Raw genomic sequence first — 22586 nt, forward strand, 5'->3', positions numbered from 1 at the left:
TCACTATTCTGCTGGTGCAGTCACTGTGTGTCACGAACCCCTGACTGCTTTCACCAATATGTCAGGGATCCACAACGTGACCGTCACCCCTACATCACGGATCGGGGTGACTTTAGGCCAACAGACGGCTATCACATGTGCAGGGGGCTTATTTTAGTGATCCCTCCACTCCACAATGTGATAAAAAGACACACACAAGGCTATTGACCTCTTGTTTACAGCAGGGGCTTATTTTAGGTATCCCACTGCTCTTCTATATACCACGAACTGCAGGGACTTATGTATCCCGCTTACAGTTCCACTTAACACTTGCAGCTCTCTGGGGCCCCCCTTACTCTCAGGTCAGATTAGGTACTGCACCTAGGGTAATTAGTCGCCAGAACGGCTACCTGCTATGTACTGGCTATTGGGCACGCTGCAGCGACGCGATAACTACTCCCACTCAGGCAGGAACAATAATTATTAACGCAGCAGTCGCTTCAACATCACCCAAGGTCCAGTGCACACGTTTTTGCTGCCACCAGCTCCGATTAAACGGGTCCGAAGCTAACCCAATACAGTAGCGTAATTCCCTTCAGGAGACTTAGGGTACGTTTTAGAGCATGGAGAAAGAACTAGTATTAAATATTATACCCCACAAAATTTAGGCAGTGCTTTATCAAAATATTTTACAAAGATGTTACAAATGAGACAATTGCAAATATGTACAAGATAATTATATAAAAGAAAACAAGGATTACATGAGAATAACACTTACATGTGTTCAAAGCATTGCAGGCAACCAGGCTAGTGGAGTTCCCATATGTCAAAATGCATCAGTAGGTCTGGATAGACAGCAGACAGACAGCTCAGGTAAAAACTGAAAAACTGACTCCTGGAAGCCTGGTTGAAACTTAAAACCTACAGCCTGTGACATCACAGAAAGGGCTGGCTTTTCCAAACCCTCCTACCTCTTCAGTTTTACTAACTGTGCATTAAATATATCTGATGCCCATAACTTCGCTACAGAACATGTCATAATCATACCACACCCAGCATTCATCTCGTATTATCGCTGGCATTCTAGTGAGATCAAATATGTCCTATTTGGGATGTATATTTACAGAGAAATCCCTACTTCTTTACCTGATGGAGTTAGAAGCTCATGTTAACAGTGCTGGATAGAGGCTCCGATGGAGATTAAGAATATATATTTTCGTGTTCCTATCTTAAATGGTTGGCCTAATATCTTACAAAAACAGAACAAAGGACTTTCATGGATTCTGGAAGTTTCTAATCCAGTTATAGCTGGAGAAGAGTTTACACTGCAGGAAACCGGTCGTAAATACCTCGGCTCTCAGAGCTAGAGGCCATAAAATCTCTACACTCATTGACAAGACAAGCTAAAACACAGTGAAGGGGGGGTCAGCGCCCACCCTATGGGTGCTGGCAGAGAAACTAAACTTATATATTTCATACCATATTGTGACACTGTGTACATACATTACATTACTGATCCGGAGTTACATCCTGTATTATACCCCAGAGCTGCACTCTCTATTCTGCTGGTGCAGTCACTGTGTACATACATTACATTTCTGATCCTGAATTACATCCTGTATTATACTCCAGAGCTGCACTCTCTATTCTGCTGGTGCAGTCACTGTGTACATATATTACATTTCTGATCCTGAGTTACATCCTGTATTATACCCCAGAGCTGCACTCACTATTCTGCTCGTGCAGTCACTGTGTACATACATTATATTGCTGATCCTGAGTTACAGCCTGTATTATACCCCAGAGCTGCACTCACTATTCTGCTGGTGCAGTCACTGTGTACATACATTACATTACTGATCCTGAGTTACATCCTGTATTATACTACAGAGCTGCACTCACTATTCTGCTGGTGCAATCACTGTGTACATACATTACTGATCCTGAGTTACATCCTGTATTATACTGCAGAGCTGCACTCACTATTCTGCTGGTGCAGTCACTGTCACTGTGTACATACATTACTGATCCTGAGTTACATCCTGTATTATACCCCAGAGCTGCACTCACTATTCCGCTGGTGCAGTCACTGTGTACATACATTACTGATCCTGAGTTACCTCCTGTATTATACTCCAGAGCTGCACTCACTATTCTGCTGGTGCAGTCACTGTGTACATACATTACATTACTGATCCTGAGTTACCTCCTGTATTATACTCCAGAGCTGCACTCACTATTCTGCTGGTGCAGTCACTGTGTACATACATTACATTACTGATCCTGAGTTACATCCTGTATTATACCCCAGAGCTGCACTCACTATTCTGCTGGTGCAGTCACTGTGTACATACATTACATTACTGATCCTGAGTTACATCCTGTATTATACTCCAGAGCTGCACTCACTATTCTGCTGCTGCAGTCACTGTGTACATACATTACATTACTGATCCTGAGTTACCTCCTGTATTATACCCCAGAGCTGCACTCACTATTCTGCTGGTGCAGTCACTGTGTACATACATTACATTACTGATCCTGAGTTACCTCCTGTATTATACCCCAGAGCTGCACTCACTATTCTGCTGGTGCAGTCACTGTGTACATACATTACATTACTGATCCTGAGTTACATCCTGTATTATACCCCAGAGCTGCACTCACTATTCTGCTGGTGCAGTCACTGTGTACATACATTACATTACTGATCCTGAGTTACATCCTGTATTATACCCCAGAGCTGCACTTACTATTCTGCTGGTGCAGTCACTGTGTACATACATTACATTACTGATCCTGAGTTACATCCTGTATTATACTCCAGAGCTGCACTCACTATTCTGCTGGTGCAGTCACTGTGTACATACATTACATTACTGACCCTGAGTTACATCCTGCATTATACTCCAGAGCTGCACTCACTATTCCCCTGGTGCAGTCACTGTGTACTGTAAGATAGTGCTTACCGCATGCGTTGGGGGACACTCGCTTGGCAGCGATATTCAACACACGGGCATAGTTGTTTCAAACGAAGCAGTCCATGTGGTGTATTAAGCCTCATAAACCATATCATGAGCAGTCCATTTACACACTGAACCAGGACATCACATCAAGTTTCAGATCCTTAATCTGTGGCAACTAAACACGCTGGTCCTCTCTGACCAGTTGCCGTGTACCACACAGTTCATGATACAATAAGTACCAACAGTCTGTGGAGGTACCTGACGGGAGCTCCTGCTCCACCTGCTGACTCCTTGTCAGTCCTCTCTTCCGGGTAAGCTGCCTCACGGGGGTCACCAACTTGCCTGGCCGGCACACATTAGTCAGTCCAGACCCACCGGAGGACTGTAGCTTCCCCACACAGTAGCTGTCACTGACTCTGCAGATCCCAGTCCTCACCTCGTGCTGTTCAGGGATCCGGTCCTACTCCCAGGACCTTCCAACACCCAGGTTACACAGGATCACACAGGTGGCCAGTCCGGGTACTATTCAGGACGTCCATCCCCAGCTGGGACCGTCCAATACCCAGGTCACCAGTAGCAAAGTCCCACCACGTGCTCTTCAGGGCCTAGCACACCCAATACCGAGGCATCTCTCAGGACCTTGCACCTGTACTATACAGGTCTGCACACTCAGACCACACAGGACCCATGTGACCCACACCCTGGTCACATTATATACCTTTTAACCACTCCCCCGGGTGGGACTGTGGGTGTATGTGGCTAGTTTGTCCCGCCCATCTCACATAACTAGCCCTGCCTAGCCTGCCATTATAATTATGCCAAATACTATAACTGTAGGACTACAGGTCCCAGAACACCACATTGCTTCAGGCAGGCAGCGCAGAGTCTCCTCCTCTGCGACACACATATCGGCCATTCACCACAATGCCGGACTTTGTCACATAATCACGTCCATGCATGCAACGGCCATGCACTGTCACAGCCTCAATACGCCTCCGTGCGTATACTGGGGAGACCATGCAGCGCCCCCTACCTGTCACAGGGGTCACTGCATCACATACCCCCCCCCCTCGGTTCAAACGTGTGGGGTTGAACATTTGTCTTAACCCAGGGGCCTCGCGACCGGGTACCCAAGGCACCTTGCCCTACCAGTCGAGAGGGCCCTCTCAGTCGGGTTTGGGCAACATGGTCAATCTGGTGTCGCAGTCCCCTTGCACCTATACGACCTGTCTGGACTGACTCTGTCAACACGTTCACTACCGGGTCTCCCACCTAAGTCACTCAGCCCTGAGCTAACTGAGGAGTCACTGCCTCTAACTCTTCCTTCAGGCTGGGTGCTTCCACCCCTTTGTTTGTCCACATTTCGGGTCGAAAGTGGCCGCCATCATCTTCGCCTTTCTGGCAGCTGTTTATTAACTTGCAGTCTTTCAAGTCTCAGCTGGTCTACCTCCCTTAGGTATGCCATGTGATATTCTAGGAGCATGCGGATATTCTCAAGACTCTCTCTGGATCTGACAACAAGAAATGGAACCATACCATCTTCACCCATGACCTGGACCTCGTCATGAGCCGGTATCCTCAGTCTCTTCACACTGGATTTATCCACCATCTCCTTCATCACTCTCCCAAGTCTCCGAATGACTTTCGCCACCAGAACTTTGGGTACTTGGACTGTGTCTTCCTCTAAGCCCAGCCGACTAAGAGCTTTCCTTTCACGCTCCAAACGTCGAACGGCTTCATCATTCTTCAAAATGATCCTCTGTTTTGTACGGAGGCAGTGTAGGTGCATATCCCTCAGGACAGCCACCCGCTTCACTGTGACTTCCTTAGTCGACAGTACGACCAATTGCTGAGTCTCAGGCACCCAGTGCACACTACACGCCTCATGCACACCCTTACTGGCACACACTTCTTGCATGTCTTCAGGTACTTCTATTATGCTCTTGAAAAGTGTGGTCTCATCATCTTCACGGACATCTGCCACGACCGGGTGACTGTCTTGTTCCGCTTTTAGCACAAACTCTTCCTCAGTCTTCTCTTCTGCTTGAGCCTTCGCCAAGATGGGCATTGGCAACTCCTCTGCCAGGCAGCGACGTTCCTCCTCTCTCTGGAGAAACTCCTGTTGATGCTTCTCTTGAGCCATTCTGAGCACCTCCATATTTTCCAATATGGCCCTATTCATGATTTGACACGCCGACAGGTGACGTTTGAGCTCAAAGACCTCCCTCTCCAGCTCGTCCACTCTGTGCACAACCGCTTGTCTTAGAACTCCTTCTTGTTCGACAGACTCTTTAAGCAGCTCTATCTCGCTTCTCCCATCCTCTGGATTGGTGGAGCATCCATCTCTTGAGGAGGTATTTACTTCAGGCACCACTTCTTTGGTAGCCTCCTCCACTTCTGCACCCTCAGACTCTGCATTGTCAGCGTCAGCCCTCTCTTGGGTCTCAGCAGTGACATCTTTAGGTTCGTCCTTTTTCCCTGGGACTTTAAAGTACTTCAGATACTCTAAGTCCTCAGTACCAGGGTTTCTGGAGCCTTCCCCACCTTCCGTCAAATCTTCAGAAGATGCAACTGGTTCAGCCCCTTTGCCTTTTTTTCGTCTCCGGCGACGGGAGGAAGTATTGCCATTTGTACCTGAGTCAACTTTACTGCACTCTTTCCCACTGGCGTCATCATCTGAATGAGAGTCACCACAATAGTCTGTCTCACACCCCACAACCTGGTGAACCCTCAAGTCACTCTTTAACCGGGTGTCAGCTTCACAGGCTTTATTAACCATGTCACCTAAAGTCAACTTGGGGTACCCATCAGGTGACATGTCCGTAAGTTGGGCAGACGCACCTTCCCCACTGGTCAACCCGTCGTCTGACCCACCAACTTTGGGAGGAATAAATGCTTTAAGGTACGCAACCCCACCAGCTGAGAGCCCCCCATTCACCTATTGTAAAGAAGCTCCCTTCTCCCACAAGTCTGTGAACAACTCAGAGTCCCGGCCAATTATCACTGGGCAGGGTAAGGTTGAGACTACGGCCACATCATGGATTGCACTGTCCTTGGTTGTCTCTAGGACCACCCTGGCTACTGGATAACCCTTAGTGTGCCCATGGATGCAGGTGACCCTGACCTTCCTACCGGGTATTTCGAATTCCTCAGGTGCAACCCTCAGTACAGTCACCGGGCCCCCAGAATCGACCGGTCTGTACATTTCCATCTCATACATCCGCAGGGCACACCCCCGTAAACTTTCACCAGGTGGATAGTTCACACAACATACCGGACACACATAACTCACAGGCCCTGGGCACCAATTTGTCTGCAGTACCTCTTTGGGACGCTCCGCCCCCTTTTGGGAAACCACCATTTCCCGAGATTACACCTCTTTTTGGGCTACTACCCCTCTTCGGGTTACCGCCCCTTTTTGGGACTCCACCCCCTTTTGGGCAACCATCCCCGTTTGGGTCACCACCCACTATTATAGACACCACCCCTTTTAGGGACACCCCTCGTGGACTCCCCCATGGCACTCAGGCCCCAGTTCGCACAGTACACCCTTATGTCTCTGGGCTTGTACTCGCCCTTTAAGAGTCTGCACGACTTTATTTATTTATTTATTTTTTTATAGGTCACTTCACCAGCTCCTGCTGGTTCTGCCACAGCTCCCGCTGCAGTCACATATAACCGGCACCTCCGGCTGCTGACCACAAGCCACCGCCAGTGCCACTGCAGCTCCGCCTGCTGCGGAACCTCTTGCTGCAACTGCAGCTATGCTCCACAAGGCTCTGCACGGCTCCTCCGCAAACTTCGTGGACCCGCTGATCCACAGCAAGCTGCTTGTTACTTTCGTAACCCTGCCGGGTTACAGCCAGACACAATCTTCGTGGCCCCGCCGAGCCACAGCAAACAACTCTGAACGTGCCTCCTGGACCGTTGCCCGCATTCTCCACCATATGTAAGATAGCGCTTACCGCATGCGTTGGGGGACACTCGCTTGGCCGTGATATTCAACACACAGGCATGGTTTTTTCAAACAAAGCAGTCCATGTGGTTTATTAAGCCTCATAAACCATATCATGAGCAGTCCATTTACACACTGAACCAGGACATCACATCAAGTTTCAGATCCTTAATCTGTGGCAACTAAACACGCTGGTCCTCTTTGACCAGTTGCCGTGTACCACACAGTTCATGATACAATAAGTACCAACAGTCTGTGGAGGTACCTGAAGGGAGCTCCTGCTCCACCTGCTGACTCCTTGTCAGTCCTCTCTTCTGGGTAAGCTGCCTCACGGGGGTCACCAACTTGCCTGGCCGGCACACCTTAGTCAGTCCAGACCCACCGGAGGACTGTAGCTTCCCCACACATTAGCTGTCACTGGCTCTGCAGATCCCAGTCCTCACCTCGTGCTGTTCAGGGATCCGGTCCTACTCCCAGGACCTTCCAACACCCAGGTTACACAGGATCACACAGGTGGCCAGTCCGAGTACTATTCAGAACGTCCATCCCCAGCTGGGACCGTCCAATACCCAGGTCACCGGTAGCAAAGTCCCACCACGTGCTCTTCAGGGCCTAGCACACCCAATACCGAGGCATCTCTCAGGACCTTGCACCTGTACTATACAGGTCTGCACACTCAGACCACACAGGACCCATGTGACCCACACCCTGGTCACATTATATACCTTTTAACCACTCCCCCGGGTGGGACTGTGGGTGTGTGTGGCTAGTTTGTCCCGCCCATCTCACATAACTAGCCCTGCCTAGCCTCCCATTATAAATATGCCAAATACTATAACTGTAGGACTACAGGTCCCAGAACACCACATCGCTTCAGGCTGGCAGTGCAGAGTCTCCTCCTCTGCGACACACATATCGGCCATTCACCACAATGCCGAACTTTGTCACATAATCACGTTCATGCATGCAACGGCCATGCACTCTCACAGCCTCAATATGCCTCTGTGCGTATACTGGGGAGACCATGCAGCGCCCCCTACCTGTCACAGGGGTCACTGCATCACAGTACATACATTACATTATATCAGACAGTACATACTGATCATTCTCATAGGGAGGATGAAACACAGTTATTTACAGAAACAAAAACAGCAGTGTAGGAAGAGAGAGAGAGAGTTGAAGGAAAGATGAATGCAGCACGTTATCAGCAAATACTGGAGGCAAATTTGCACTCATCAGCCCAGAAGCTACACATGGGACGTACTTGGATGTTCCAACATGGCAACGATCCAAAACACAAGGCCAAGTTGACCTGTCATTGGCTACAGCAGAACAAAGTGAAGGTTCTGGAGTGGCCATCTCAGTCTCCTGACCTCAGTATCATTGAGCCACTCTGGGGAGATCTCAAGCGCGCAGTTCATGCTAGACAGCCCAGGAATTTACAGGAACTGGAGGCTTTAGGCCAAGAAGAGTGGGCAGCTTAACCATCTGAGAAAATAAAGAACCTCATCCACAACTACCACAAAAGACTTCACGCTGTCATTGATGTTAGAGGGGGCAATACACGGTATTAAGAAATAGGGGATGTGAACTTTTGATCAGGGTCATTTGGATGTTTTGGGTTGTCATTATGATTTATAAAGAGAAAACACAGTAGTCTGACAATAAATGGCTTCACCCAACCACTGACCATGAGGGGAGAAAAACGTTTGGTGTTATCATTCATATTCTCTGAAGAAAGGCCAAGAAAGCAAAAATTGTGTTGGGGTATGTAAACTTTTGAGCGCAACTGTATATACACACATTACACATATGGACTCACCTGATTGGCTCGGGTAATTGACAGCTGGAAAACAAAAAATGATTATTAAGTTTTATCAATGAAAGTCTAATAAAATGAAAAAAAAACAAAACACAAAATCTCCTATCATCCACCGAGCCGCAGACATCAGGTCTTATCCTCCAGTCACCTCCAGAGCTGCAGTCACTATTCTGCTGTTACATCGTGTCATCCTCCAGTCACCTCCAGAGCTGCGGTCACACCCCTATAGTTATGTATTTGGACAGCTTTCCCGACCTCTTTAGGGGGATACATTTATATTAGTCAGGGGCTTCTGGCTGCTGCAGATCTTCTTCTCGGGACCCCCGGGGCGCTGCGGACAATCCATACATACACTGTACACTTTAGGGCAGTAACCCGACAGTCGGACCGTTCCGCCTCTGCAGCTCCGCACTATAAGGGGTTAACACCTCTGTATAAACATCCAGCCCCATGATTGGGGTCCTCCATGGCGGCGGTGGGCCAGCGGTGCTCCGCAGCTGCACACACAGAGCACGGGACTCTTGGGGGCTTCACGTGTCGCTGATCCGGCGCTGACCAGACAATCAGATCCCCTCATAGGAGAAACCGCACGGAAAACAGGTGACGAGCGGAGCGACGAGCGGACCCCCACAGACACTACAGACAGCGGGGGGCACAGAAGACACGGAAAGAAACAGACTCACCCCCGAAAAAGGAGGAACCGGAGGCGTATTAGAGTTATATGAAAAAGTTTGGGCACCCCTATTAATCTTAAGCTTAATGTTTTATAAAAATTGTTTTTTTTGCAACAGCTATTTCAGTTTCATATATCCAATAACTGTTGGACACAGTAATGTTTCCGCCTTGAAATGAGGTTTATTGTACTAACAGAAAATGTGCAATCTGCATTCAAACTAAATTTGACAGGTGCATAAGTATGGGCACCCTTATCATTTTCTTGTTTTAAATACTCCTACCTACTTTTTACTGACTTACTAAAGCACTTTTTTTGGTTTTGTAACCTCATTGAGCTTTGAACTTCATAGCTAGGTGTATGCAATCATGAGAAAAGCTACTTAAAGTGGCCACTTGCAAGTTGTTCTCCTGTTTGAATCTCCTCCGAAGAGTGGCATCATGGGCTCCTCAAAACAACTGTCAAATGATCTGAAAACAAAGATTATTCAACATAGTTGTTCAGGGGAAGGATACAAAAAGCTGTCTCAGAGATTTAACATGTCAATTTCCACTGTGAGGAACATAGTAAGGAAATGGAAGAACACAGGTACAGTTCTTGTTAAGACCCAAAGTGGCAGGCCAAGAAAACATCAGAAAGGCAGAGAAGAAGAATGGTGAGATCAGTCAAGGACAATCCTCAGACCACCTCCAGAGAGCTGCAGCATCAACTTGCTGCAGATGGTGTCACTGTGCATCGGTCAACTATACAACGCACTTTGCACAAGGAGAAGCTGTATCGGAGAGTGATGCGAAAGAAGCTGTTTCTGCAAGCACGCCACAAACAGAGTCGGCTGAGGTATGCAAAAGCCCATTTGGAGAAGCCAATTTCTTTTTAGAAGGTCCTGTGGACTGATGAAACCAAGATTGAGTTGTTTGGTCATACAAAAAGGGGTTATGCATGGCGGCCAAAAAACACAGCATTCCAAGAAAAACACTTGCTACCCACAGTAAAATTTGGTGGAGGTTCCATCATGCTTTGGGGCTGTGTGGCCAATGCCGGCACCGGGAATCTTGCTAAAGTTGAGGGATGCATGGATTCCTCTCAGTATCAGCAGATTCTTGACAATAATGTTCATGAATCAGTGACAAAGTTGAAATTACGCAGGGGATGGATCTTTCAGCAAGACAATGATCCAAAACACCACTCCAAATCTACTCAGGCATTCATGCAGAGGAACAATTACACTGTTCTGGAATGGCCATCCCAGTCCCCAGACCTGAATATCATTGAACATCTGTGGGATCATTTGAAGAGGGCTGTCCATGCTCGGCGACCATCAAACTTAACTGAACTGGAATTGTTTTGTAAAGAGGAATGGTCAAAAATACCTTCATCCACGAGCCAGGAACTCATTAAAAGCTACAGGAAGCGACTAGAGGCTGTTATTTTTGCAAAAGGAGGATCTACTAAATATTAATGTCACTTTTCTGGTGAGGTGCCCATACTTATGCACCTGTCAAATTTTGTTTGAATGCAGATTGCACATTTTCTGTTAGTACAATAAACCTCATTTCAAGGCAGAAACACTACTGTGTCCAACAGTTATTAGATATATGAAACTGAAATAGCTGTTGCAAAAAAAAACAATTTTTATAAAACATTAAGCTTAAGATTAATAGGGGTGCCCAAACTTTTTCATATAACTGTATATCAATGATCTCACCACCGGGGCTGACAACCTCTCGCACCATGTACAGTCAGGTTGTCAGCAGCGATAGATGAGGAGCTACCACTTACGCTCTTTGTACCGGATGGTCCGGGACGTGGAGTCGCCAGCACCGGCCGCTGTGTGCGGGGTCACCTTCACCTCGTAGCTCTGCGGGATCTTCAGATCGGTCAGTCGGGTCTCGTACAGAAAACCTTTCAGCACCTCGCGGCTCTTCACCAAGAAACTGTTCACCCCCTTCATGTTCGGCTGCAAATAAGACGATAAAAGCATCAGACCCTTATTATCAGACAGATACATTGAATCCCCCTAGTGGTGGCTGCAGACAGGATCTTATCATGTATCTCTGTATACAGGGAGCTCCCCCTAGTGGTGGCTGCAGACAGGATCTTATCATGTATCTCTGTATACAGGGAGCTCCCCCTAGTGGTGGCTGCAGACAGGATCTTATCATGTATCTCTGTATACAGGGAGCTCCCCCTAGTGGTGGCTACAGACAGGATCTTATCGTGTATCTCTGTATAGAGGGAGCTCCCCCTAGTGGTGGCTACAGACAGGATCTTATCATGTATCTCTGTATACAGGGAGCTCCCCCTAGTGGAGGCTGCAGACAGGATCTTATCATGTATATCTGTATACAGGGAGCTCCCCCTAGTGGTGGCTGCAGACAGGATCTTATCATGTATCTCTGTATACAGGGAGCTCCCCCTAGTGGTGGCTACAGACAGGATCTTATCATGTATCTCTGTATACAGGGAGCTCCCCCTAGTGGAGGCTGCAGACAGGATCTTATCATGTATCTCTGTATACAGGGAGCTCCCCCTAGTGGTGGCTACAGACAGGATCTTATCATGTATCTCTGTATACAGGGAGCTCCCCCTAGTGGTGGCTGCAGACAGGATCTTATCATATATCTCTGTATACAGGGAGCTCCCCCTAGTGGTGACTGCAGACAGGATCTTATCATGTATCTCTGTATAGAGGGAGCTCCCCCTAGTGGTGGCTACAGACAGGATCTTATCATGTATCTCTGTATACAGGGAGCTCCCCCTAGTGGTGGCTGCAGACAGGATCTTATCATATATCTCTGTATACAGGGAGCTCCCCCTAGTGGTGGCTGCAGACAGGATCTGACCATGTATCTCTGTATACAGGGAGCTCCCCCTAGTGGTGGCTGCAGACAGGATCTTATCATGTATCTCTGTATATAGGGAGCTCCCCCTAGTGGTGGCTGCAGACAGGATCTTATCATGTATCTCTGCATACAGGGAGCTCCCCCTAGTGGTGGCTGCAGACAGGATCTTATCCTGTATCTCTGTATACAGGGAGCTCCCCCTAGTGGAGGCTGCAGACAGGATCTTATCATGTATCTCTGTATACAGGGAGCTCCCCCTAGTGGTGGCTGCAGACAGGATCTTATCATGTATCTCTGTATACAGCGAGCTCCCCCTAGTGGAGGCTGCAGACAGGATCTTATCATGTATCTCTGCATACAGGGAGCTCCCCCTAGTGGTGGCTACAGACAGGATCTTATCTTGTATCTCTGTATACAGGGAGCTCCCCCTAGTGGTGGCTACAGACAGGATCTTATCATGTATCTCTGTATACAGGGAGCTCCCCCTAGTGGTGGCTACAGACAGGATCTTATCATGTATCTCTGTATACAGGGAGCTCCCCCTAGTGGAGGCTGCAGACAGGATCTTATCATGTATCTCTGTATACAGGGAGCTCCCCCTAGTGGTGGCTGCAGACAGGATCTTATCATGTATCTCTGTATAGAGGGAGCTCCCCCTAGTGGTGGCTACAGACAGGATCTTATCATGTATCTCTGTATACAGGGAGCTCCCCCTAGTGGTGGCTGCAGACAGGATCTTATCATGTATCTCTGTATACAGGGAGCTCCCCCTAGTGGTGGCTGCAGACAGGATCTTATCATGTATCTCTGTATACAGGGAGCTCCCCCTAGTGGTGACTGCAGACAGGATCTTATCATGTATCTCTGTATACAGGGAGCTCCCCCTAGTGGTGGCTGCAGACAGGATCTGACCATGTATCTCTGTATACAGGGAGCTCAGCCTAGTGGTGGCTGCAGACAGGATCTTATCATGTATCTCTGCATACAGGGAGCTCCCCCTAGTGGTGGCTGCAGACAGGATCTGACCATGTATCTCTGTATACAGGGAGCTCCCCCTAGTGGTGGCTGCAGACAGGATCTTATCATATATCTCTGTATACAGGGAGCTCCCCCTAGTGGTGGCTGCAGACAGGATCTTATCATGTATCTCTGTATACAGGGAGCTCCCCCTAGTGGTGGCTGCAGACGGGATCTTATCATGTATCTCTGTATACAGGGAGCTCCCTCTAGTGGTGGCTGCAGGATCTTATCATGTATCTCTGTATACAGGGAGCTCCCCCTAGTGGTGGCTGCAGACAGGATCTTATCATGTATCTCTCTATACAGGGAGCTCCCCCTAGTGGTGGCTGCAGACAGGATCTTATCATGTATCTCTGTATACAGGGAGCTCCCCCTAGTGGTGGCTGCAGACAGGATCTTATCATGTATCTCTGTATACAGGGAGCTCCCCCTAGTGGTGACTGCAGACAGTATCTTATGTATCTCTCTTATCATTTATTATAGTAGTTATATTCTTGTACATAGGAGCAGTATTATATTAGTTATATTCTTGTACATAGGGGCAGTATTATAGTAGTTATATTCTTGTACATAGGGGCAGTATTATAGTAGTTATATTCTTGTACATAGGGGCAGTATTATAGTAGTTATATTATTGTACATAGGAGCAGTATTATAGTAGTTATATTCTTGTACATAGGGGGACAGTATTATAGTAGTTATATTCTTGTACATAGGGGGACAGTATTATAGTAGTTATATTCTTGGACATAGGGGCAGTATTATAGTAGTTATATTCTTGTACATAGGGGCAGTATTATAGTAGTTATATTCTTGTACATAGGGGCAGTATTATAGTAGTTATATTCTTGTACATAGGGGGACAGTATTATAGTAGTTATATTCTTGTACATAGGGGGACAGTATTATAGTAGTTATATTCTTGGACATAGGGGCAGTGTTATAGTAGTTATATTCTTGTACATAGGAGCAGTATTATAGTAGTTATATTCTTGTACATAGGAGCAGTATTATAGTAGTTATATTCTTGTACATAGAGGCAGTATTATAGTAGTTATATTCTTGTACATAGGGGGACAGTATTATAGTAGTTATATTCTTGTACATAGGGGGACAGTATTATAGTAGTTATATTCTTGGACATAGGGGCAGTATTATAGTAGTTATATTCTTGTACATAGGGGGACAGTATTATAGTTATATTCTTGGACATAGGGGCAGTATTATAGTAGTTATATTCTTGTACATAGGAGCAGTATTATAGTAGTTATATTCTTGTACATAGGAGCAGTATTATAGTAGTTATATTCTTGTACATAGGAGCAGTATTATAGTAGTTATAGTCTTGTACATAGGAGCAGTATTATAGTAGATATATTCTTGTATATAGGGGCAGTATTATAGTAGTTATATTCTTGTACATAGGAGCAGTATTATAGTAGTTATATTCTTGTACATAGGAGCAGTATTATAGTAGTTATATTCTTGTACATAGGGGCAGTATTATAGTAGTTATATTCTTGTATATAGGGGCAGTATTATAGTAGTTATATTCTTGTACATAGGGGCAGTATTATAGTAGTTATATTCTTGTACATAGGGGCAGTATTATAGTAGTTATATTCTTGTACATAGGAGCAGTATTATAGTAGTTATATTCTTGTACATAGGAGCAGTATTATAGTAGTTATAATCTTGTACATAGAGGCAGTATTATAGTAGTTATATTCTTGTACATAGGGGGACAGTATTATAGTAGTTATATTCTTGTACATAGGGGGACAGTATTATAGTAGTTATATTCTTGGACATAGGGGCAGTATTATAGTAGTTATATTCTTGTACATAGGGGGACAGTATTATAGTTATATTCTTGGACATAGGGGCAGTATTATAGTAGTTATATTCTTGTACATAGGAGCAGTATTATAGTAGTTATATTCTTGTACATAGGAGCAGTATTACAGTAGTTATATTCTTGTACATAGGAGCAGTATTATAGTAGTTATATTCTTGTACATAGGGGCAGTATTATAGTGGTTATATTCTTGTACATAGGGGCAGTATTATAGTAGTTATATTCTTGTACATAAGGGCAGTATTATAGTAGTTATATTCTTGTACATAGGGGCAGTATTATAGTAGTTATATTCTTGTACATAGGGGCAGTATTATAGTAGTTATATTCTTGTACATAGGGGCAGTATTATAGTAGTTATATTCTTGTACATAGGAGCAGTATTATAGTAGTTATATTCTTGTACATAGGGGCAGTATTATAGTAGTTATATTCTTGTACATAGGAGCAGTATTATAGTAGTTATATTCTTGTACATAGGGGCAGTGTTATAGTAGTTATATTCTTGTACATAGGGGCAGTATTATAGTAGTTATATTCTTGTACATAGGAGCAGTATTATAGTAGTTATATTCTTGTACATAGGAGCAGTATTACAGTAGTTATATTCTTGTACATAGGGGCAGTATTATAGTAGTTATATTCTTGTACATAGGGGCAGTATTATAGTAGTTATATTCTTGTACATAGGAGCAGTATTATAGTAGTTATAGTCTTGTACATAGGGGCAGTATTATAGTAGTTATATTCTTGTACATAGGAGCAGTATTATAGTAGTTATATTCTTGTACATTGGAGCAGTATTATAATAGTTATATTCTTGTACATAGGAGCAGTATTATAGTAGTTATATTCTTGTACATAGGAGCAGTATTATAGTAGTTATATTCTTGTACATAGGAGCAGTATTATAGTAGTTATATTCTTGTACATAGGGGCAGTATTATAGTAGTTATATTCTTGTACATAGGAGCAGTATTATAGTAGATATATTCTTGTATATAGGGGCAGTATTATAGTAGTTATATTCTTGTACATAGGAGCAGTATTATAGTAGTTATATTCTTGTACATAGGAGCAGTATTATAGTAGTTTTATTCTTGTACATAGGGGCAGTATTATAGTAGTTTTATTCTTGTACATAGGGGCAGTATTATAGTAGTTATATTCTTGTACATAGGAGCAGTATTATAGTAGTTATATTCTTGTACATAGGGGCAGTATTATAGTAGTTATATTCTTGTACATAGGAGCAGTATTATAGTAGTTATATTCTTGTACATTGGAGCAGTATTATAATAGTTATATTCTTGTACATAGGAGCAGTATTATAGTAGTTATATTCTTGTACATAGGAGCAGTATTATAGTAGTTATATTCTTGTACATAGGAGCAGTATTATAGTAGTTATAGTCTTGTACATAGGAGCAGTATTATAGTAGATATATTCTTGTATATAGGGGCAGTATTATAGTAGTTATATTCTTGTACATAGGAGCAGTATTATAGTAGTTATATTCTTGTACATAGGAGCAGTATTATAGTAGTTATATTCTTGTACATAGGGGCAGTATTATAGTAGTTATATTCTTGTATATAGGGGCAGTATTATAGTAGTTATATTCTTGTACATAGGGGCAGTATTATAGTAGTTATATTCTTGTACATAGGGGCAGTATTATAGTAGTTATATTCTTGTACATAGGAGCAGTATTATAGTAGTTATATTCTTGTATATAGGAGCAGTATTATAGTAGTTGTATTCTTGTATATATGGGGCAGTATTATAGTAGTTATATTCTTGTACATAGGGGCAGTATTATAGTAGTTATATTCTTGTATATAGGAGCAGTATTATAGTAGTTATATTCTTGTACATAGGAGCAGTATTATAGTAGTTATATTCTTGTACATAGGGGGCAGTATTATAGTAGTTATATTCTTGTATATAGGAGCAGTATTATAGTAGTTATATTCTTGTACATAGGAGCAGTATTATAGTAGTTATATTCTTGTACATAGGGGGCAGTATTATAGTAGTTATATTCTTGTACATAGGGGCAGTATTATAGTAGTTATATTCTTGTACATAGGGGCAGTATTATAGTAGTTATATTCTTGTATATAGGGGCAGTATTATAGTAGTTATATTCTTGTACATAGGGGCAGTATTATAGTAGTTATATTCTTGTACATAGGGGCAGTATTATAGTAGTTATATTCTTGTACATAGGGGCAGTATTATAGTAGTTATATTCTTGTATATAGGGGCAGTATTATAGTAGTTATATTCTTGTATATAGGGGCAGTATTATAGTAGTTATATTCTTGTACATAGGGGCAGTATTATAGTAGTTATATTCTTGTACATAGGAGCAGTATTATAGTAGTTATATTCTTGTATATAGGAGCAGTATTATAGTAGTTGTATTCTTGTATATATGGGGCAGTATTATAGTAGTTATATTCTTGTACATAGGGGCAGTATTATAGTAGTTATATTCTTGTATATAGGAGCAGTATTATAGTAGTTATATTCTTGTACATAGGAGCAGTATTATAGTAGTTATATTCTTGTACATAGGGGGCAGTATTATAGTAGTTATATTCTTGTATATAGGAGCAGTATTATAGTAGTTATATTCTTGTACATAGGAGCAGTATTATAGTAGTTATATTCTTGTACATAGGGGGCAGTATTATAGTAGTTATATTCTTGTACATAAGGGGCAGTATTATAGTAGTTATATTCTTGTACATAGGGGCAGTATTATAGTAGTTATATTCTTGTACATAGGAGCAGTATTATAGTAGTTATATTCTTGTACATTGGAGCAGTATTATAATAGTTATATTCTTGTACATAGGAGCAGTATTATAGTAGTTATATTCTTGTACATAGGAGCAGTATTATAGTAGTTATATTCTTGTACATAGGAGCAGTATTATAGTAGTTATATTCTTGTACATAGGAGCAGTATTATAGTAGTTATATTCTTGTACATAGGGGCAGTATTATAGTAGTTATATTCTTGTATATAGGGGCAGTATTATAGTAGTTATATTCTTGTACATAGGGGCAGTATTATAGTAGTTATATTCTTGTACATAGGGGCAGTATTATAGTAGTTATATTCTTGTACATAGGAGCAGTATTATAGTAGTTATATTCTTGTATATAGGGGCAGTATTATAGTAGTTATATTCTTGTACATAGGAGCAGTATTATAGTAGTTATATTCTTGTATATAGGGGCAGTATTATAGTAGTTATATTCTTGTATATAGGGGCAGTATTATAGTAGTTATATTCTTGTACATAGGAGCAGTACTATAGTAGTTATATTCTTGTACATAGGGGCAGTATTATAGTAGTTATATTCTTATACATAGGGTCAGTATTATAGTAGTTATATTCTTGTACATAGGGGCAGTATTATAGTAGTTATATTCTTGTACATAGGAGCAGTATTATAGTAGTTATAGTCTTGTACATAGGAGCAGTATTATAGTAGTTATATTCTTGTACATAGGGGCAGTATTATAGTAGTTATATTCTTGTATATAGGGGCAGTATTATAGTAGTTATATTCTTGTACATAGGAGCAGTATTATAGTAGTTATATTCTTGTACATAGGGGCAGTATTATAGTAGTTATATTCTTATACATAGGGTCAGTATTATAGTAGTTATATTCTTGTACATAGGGGCAGTATTATAGTAGTTATATTCTTGTACATAGGAGCAGTATTATAGTAGTTATAGTCTTGTACATAGCAGCAGTATTATAGTAGTTATATTATTGTACATAGGGGCAGTATTATAGTAGTTATATTCTTGTACATAGGAGCAGTATTATAGTAGTTATATTCTTGTATATAGGGGCAGTATTATAGTAGTTATATTCTTGTACATAGGAGCAGTATTATAGTAGTTATATTCTTGTACATAGGGGCAGTATTATAGTAGTTATATTCTTGTACATAGGGGCAGTACTATAGTAGTTATATTCTTGTATATAGGGGCAGTATTATAGTAGTTATATTCTTGTACATAGGAGCAGTATTATAGTAGTTTTATTCTTGTACATAGGGGCAGTATTATAGTAGTTATATTCTTGTACATAGGAGCAGTATTATAGTAGTTATATTCTTGTACATAGGGGCAGTATTATAGTAGTTATATTCTTGTACATAGGAGCAGTATTATAGTAGTTATATTCTTGTACATAGGAGCAGTATTTTAGTAGTTATATGCAACAAAAGATAAAAATCAACACCAGTCATGCATGGATAACCGCAACAAGTGCTACGCAGCAAGTGCCAATAAGAATGTGAAAACATTTTTTTTTAATATACAGGATACCTTGAGGGGTTTGATATCCGTGTGCACACGCGCCCCGACGTGCGTTTCGGTAAGACTTCCTTCGTTCCGGTTATCCATGCATGACTGGTGTTGATTTTTATCTTTTGTTGCACTTTGTGCACTTTGGTTATTGATGTACTTACTATTTTGACACTTTATTTTTAGTGTTTGAACATGGAGCACTTATGTATTTTTACATGAAAAAATGTTTTGATATACTTTTATCTTTTGACACTTAATTCACGCTTACTTACATTTATCAGAATATCAGGATTTTCCAACAATCTTCTGAGAGGGCATTTATTTATTATACAAATCTATTAATGTATTATTATTATATATCCTGGAGCGCGCGCTGCTTTTCTTTTCTAACCATTTATTGTGATTTGCCTTACTGCCATAGATATAAATATAGATTATTATTATTATTATTATGTATTGTTATATCGCCATTTATTGCATGGCGCTTTACATGTGAGGAGGGGTATACATAATAAAAACAAGTACAATAATCTTAAACAATACAAGTCATAACTGGTACAGTAGGAGAGAGGACCCTGCCCGCGAGGGCTCACAATCTACAAGGGATGGGTGAGGATACAGTAGGTGAGGATAGAGCTGGTCGTGCAGCGGTTTGGTCGATCAGTGGTTACTGCAGGTTGTAGGCTTGTCGGAAGAGGTGGGTCTTCAGGCTCTTTTTGAAGGTTTCGATGGTAGGCGAGAGTCTGATGCGTTGTGGTAGAAGGTTCCAGAGTAGGGGTGATACGCGAGAGAAATCTTGTATGCGATTGTGGGACGAGGAGATAAGAGGGGAGTAGAGAAGGAGATCTTGTGAGGATCGGAGGTTGCGTGTAGGTAAGTATCAGGAGACGAGGTCACAGATGTATGGAGGAGACAGGTTGTGGATGGCTTTGTATGTCATGGTTAGGGTTTTGTACTGGAGTCTCTGGGCAATGGGGAGCCAGTGAAGGGATTGACAAAGGGGAGAGGCAGGGGAATAGCGGGGGGACAGGTGGATTAGTCGGGCAGCAGAGTTTAGAATAGATTGGAGGGGTGCGAGAGTGTTCGAGGGGAGGTCACAGAGCAGGAGGTTGCAGTAGTCAAGGCGGGAGATGATGAGGGCATGGACTAGGGTTTTTGCAGATTCTTGGTTGAGGAATGAACGGATTCGTGAATATTTTGAGTTGAAGTCGGCAGGAAGTGGAAAGGGCTTGGATATGTGGTTTGAAGGAGAGATCAGCATCAAGGATTACCCCGAGGCAGCGAGCTTGTGGGACTGGGGAGAGTGGGCAGCCATGCACTGTAATGGATAGGGTCGTTGGGGGGGTCGCGTGAGATGAGGGAAAGATGATGAATTCTCTTTTGTCCATGTTAAGTTTCAGAAATCTAGTGGAGAAGAAGGATGAAATAGTGGACAGACGTTGAGGGATTCTGGTTAGTAGGGAGGTGATATCTGGTCCAGAGATGTAGATCTGTGTGTCATCAGCATAGAGGTGATACTGAAAGCCATGAGATTCTATGAGCTGTCCCAGGCCAAAAGTGTAAATGGAGAAGAGCAGGGGCCCTAGGACTGAACCTTGTGGGACTCCGACAGATAGGGGGCTGTTATGATCCTTAGTGGTTGAGGATCACAAATGACTCCAGCTAAGTAACAAACATAGGACAAGCTCTAGGGAGGTGGCAAACTGGACTGACCGCAAATCTTAACCTATCCAAACACACTAGAAGTAGCCGGTGAACGTGCCTAAAAATCCTAGACGTCTCGAGCCAGCCTGAGGAACTAACTACCCCTAGAGAGAAAGAAAGACCTCTCTTGCCTCCAAAGAAATAATCCCCAAAGATATAGAAGCCCCCAACATGTAATAACGGTGAGGTAAGAGGAAGGCACATACACAGGGGTGAAAACAGATTCAGCAAATGAGGCCCACTAATGCTAGATAGCAGAAAATAGAAAAGGGGTCTGTGCAGTCAGTAAAAAACCCTTACAAAATATCCACACTGAGATTTCAAGAACCCCCACACCAACTAACGGTGTGGGGGGAGAAACTCAGTCCCCTAGAGCAACCAGCAAGTGAGGAGATCACATTTTAGCAAGCTGGACAAGAAACATGATGAATGCTGATAATCAAAAAATGAACAAACAAAAACTTAGCTTGTCTTGGAGAGACTGGGAGCAAGGTAGTCACAAGGAATCTGAAGAGCACTGAATACATTGATAGCAGGCAAGGAACTGAGTATCCAGGTGAGCTAAATAGGAAACCAACCAAGGATAACGAACCAGCTGATGCAGCCAACCTGCAGAAAGACAACACTACACAGTACCGCTTGTGACCACTAGAGGGAGCCTAGAAATAGAGTTCACAACAGTACCTTCCCCTTGAGGAGGGGTCACCGAACCCTCATCAAGACCCCCAGGGCGATCAGGATGAGCCGCGTGGAAGGCACGAACCAAATCGGCCGCATGAACATCAGAGGCGACAACCCAGGAATTATCCTCCTGACCATAGCCCTTCCACTTAACCAAATACTGAAGCCTCCGTCTAGAGATACGAGAATTCAAAATCTTCTCCACCACGTACTCCAATTCGCCCTCGACCAGCACCGGAGCAGGAGGCTCAACAGAAGGAACCACAGGTACCACATACCTCCGCAACAAAGACCTATGGAACACATTATGAATGGCAAACGATGCTGGGAGATCCAAACGAAAAGACACCGGGTTAAGGATTTCCAAGATCTTATAAGGACCGATGAAGCGAGGCTTGAATTTAGGAGAGGAGACCTTCATAGGAACATACCGAGAAGACAGCCACACCAAATCCCCAACACGAAGTCGGGGACCCACACCGCGGCGGCGGTTGGCAAAGCGCTGAGCCTTCTCCTGTGACAACCTCAAATTGTCCACCACCTGGTTCCAAATCTGCTGCAACCTATCCACCACAGAATCCACCCCAGGACAGTCGGAAGACTCAACCTGACCCGAGGAAAAACGAGGATGGAAACCAGAATTGCAGAAAAAAGGCGAAACCAAAGTAGCAGAACTAGCCCGATTATTAAGGGCAAACTCGGCCAATGGCAAAAAAGTCACCCAATCATCCTGATCAG

General features: G+C 43.3%; 1 protein-coding gene across 4 annotated transcripts in view; it reads right to left on the bottom strand.

The window, feature by feature from the left end:
* The window catches only part of MDGA1 (MAM domain containing glycosylphosphatidylinositol anchor 1), a 431369-nt gene that overhangs the window by 40466 nt on the left and 368317 nt on the right, over positions 1-22586 (bottom strand). For all 4 annotated transcript variants that reach the window (XM_077282003.1, XM_077282005.1, XM_077282004.1 and 1 more), the window contains 2 exons: positions 11175-11352; positions 8723-8746 (listed from right to left, as the gene is read on the bottom strand). In XM_077282003.1, the coding sequence (XP_077138118.1) occupies positions 8723-8746; positions 11175-11352 (202 nt within the window). The remainder of the gene's footprint in view (positions 1-8722; positions 8747-11174; positions 11353-22586) is intronic.

Source organism: Ranitomeya variabilis, chromosome 2 (genome assembly GCF_051348905.1).
Source record: "Ranitomeya variabilis isolate aRanVar5 chromosome 2, aRanVar5.hap1, whole genome shotgun sequence".
In the NCBI taxonomy this organism is placed as follows: domain Eukaryota; kingdom Metazoa; phylum Chordata; class Amphibia; order Anura; family Dendrobatidae; genus Ranitomeya; species Ranitomeya variabilis.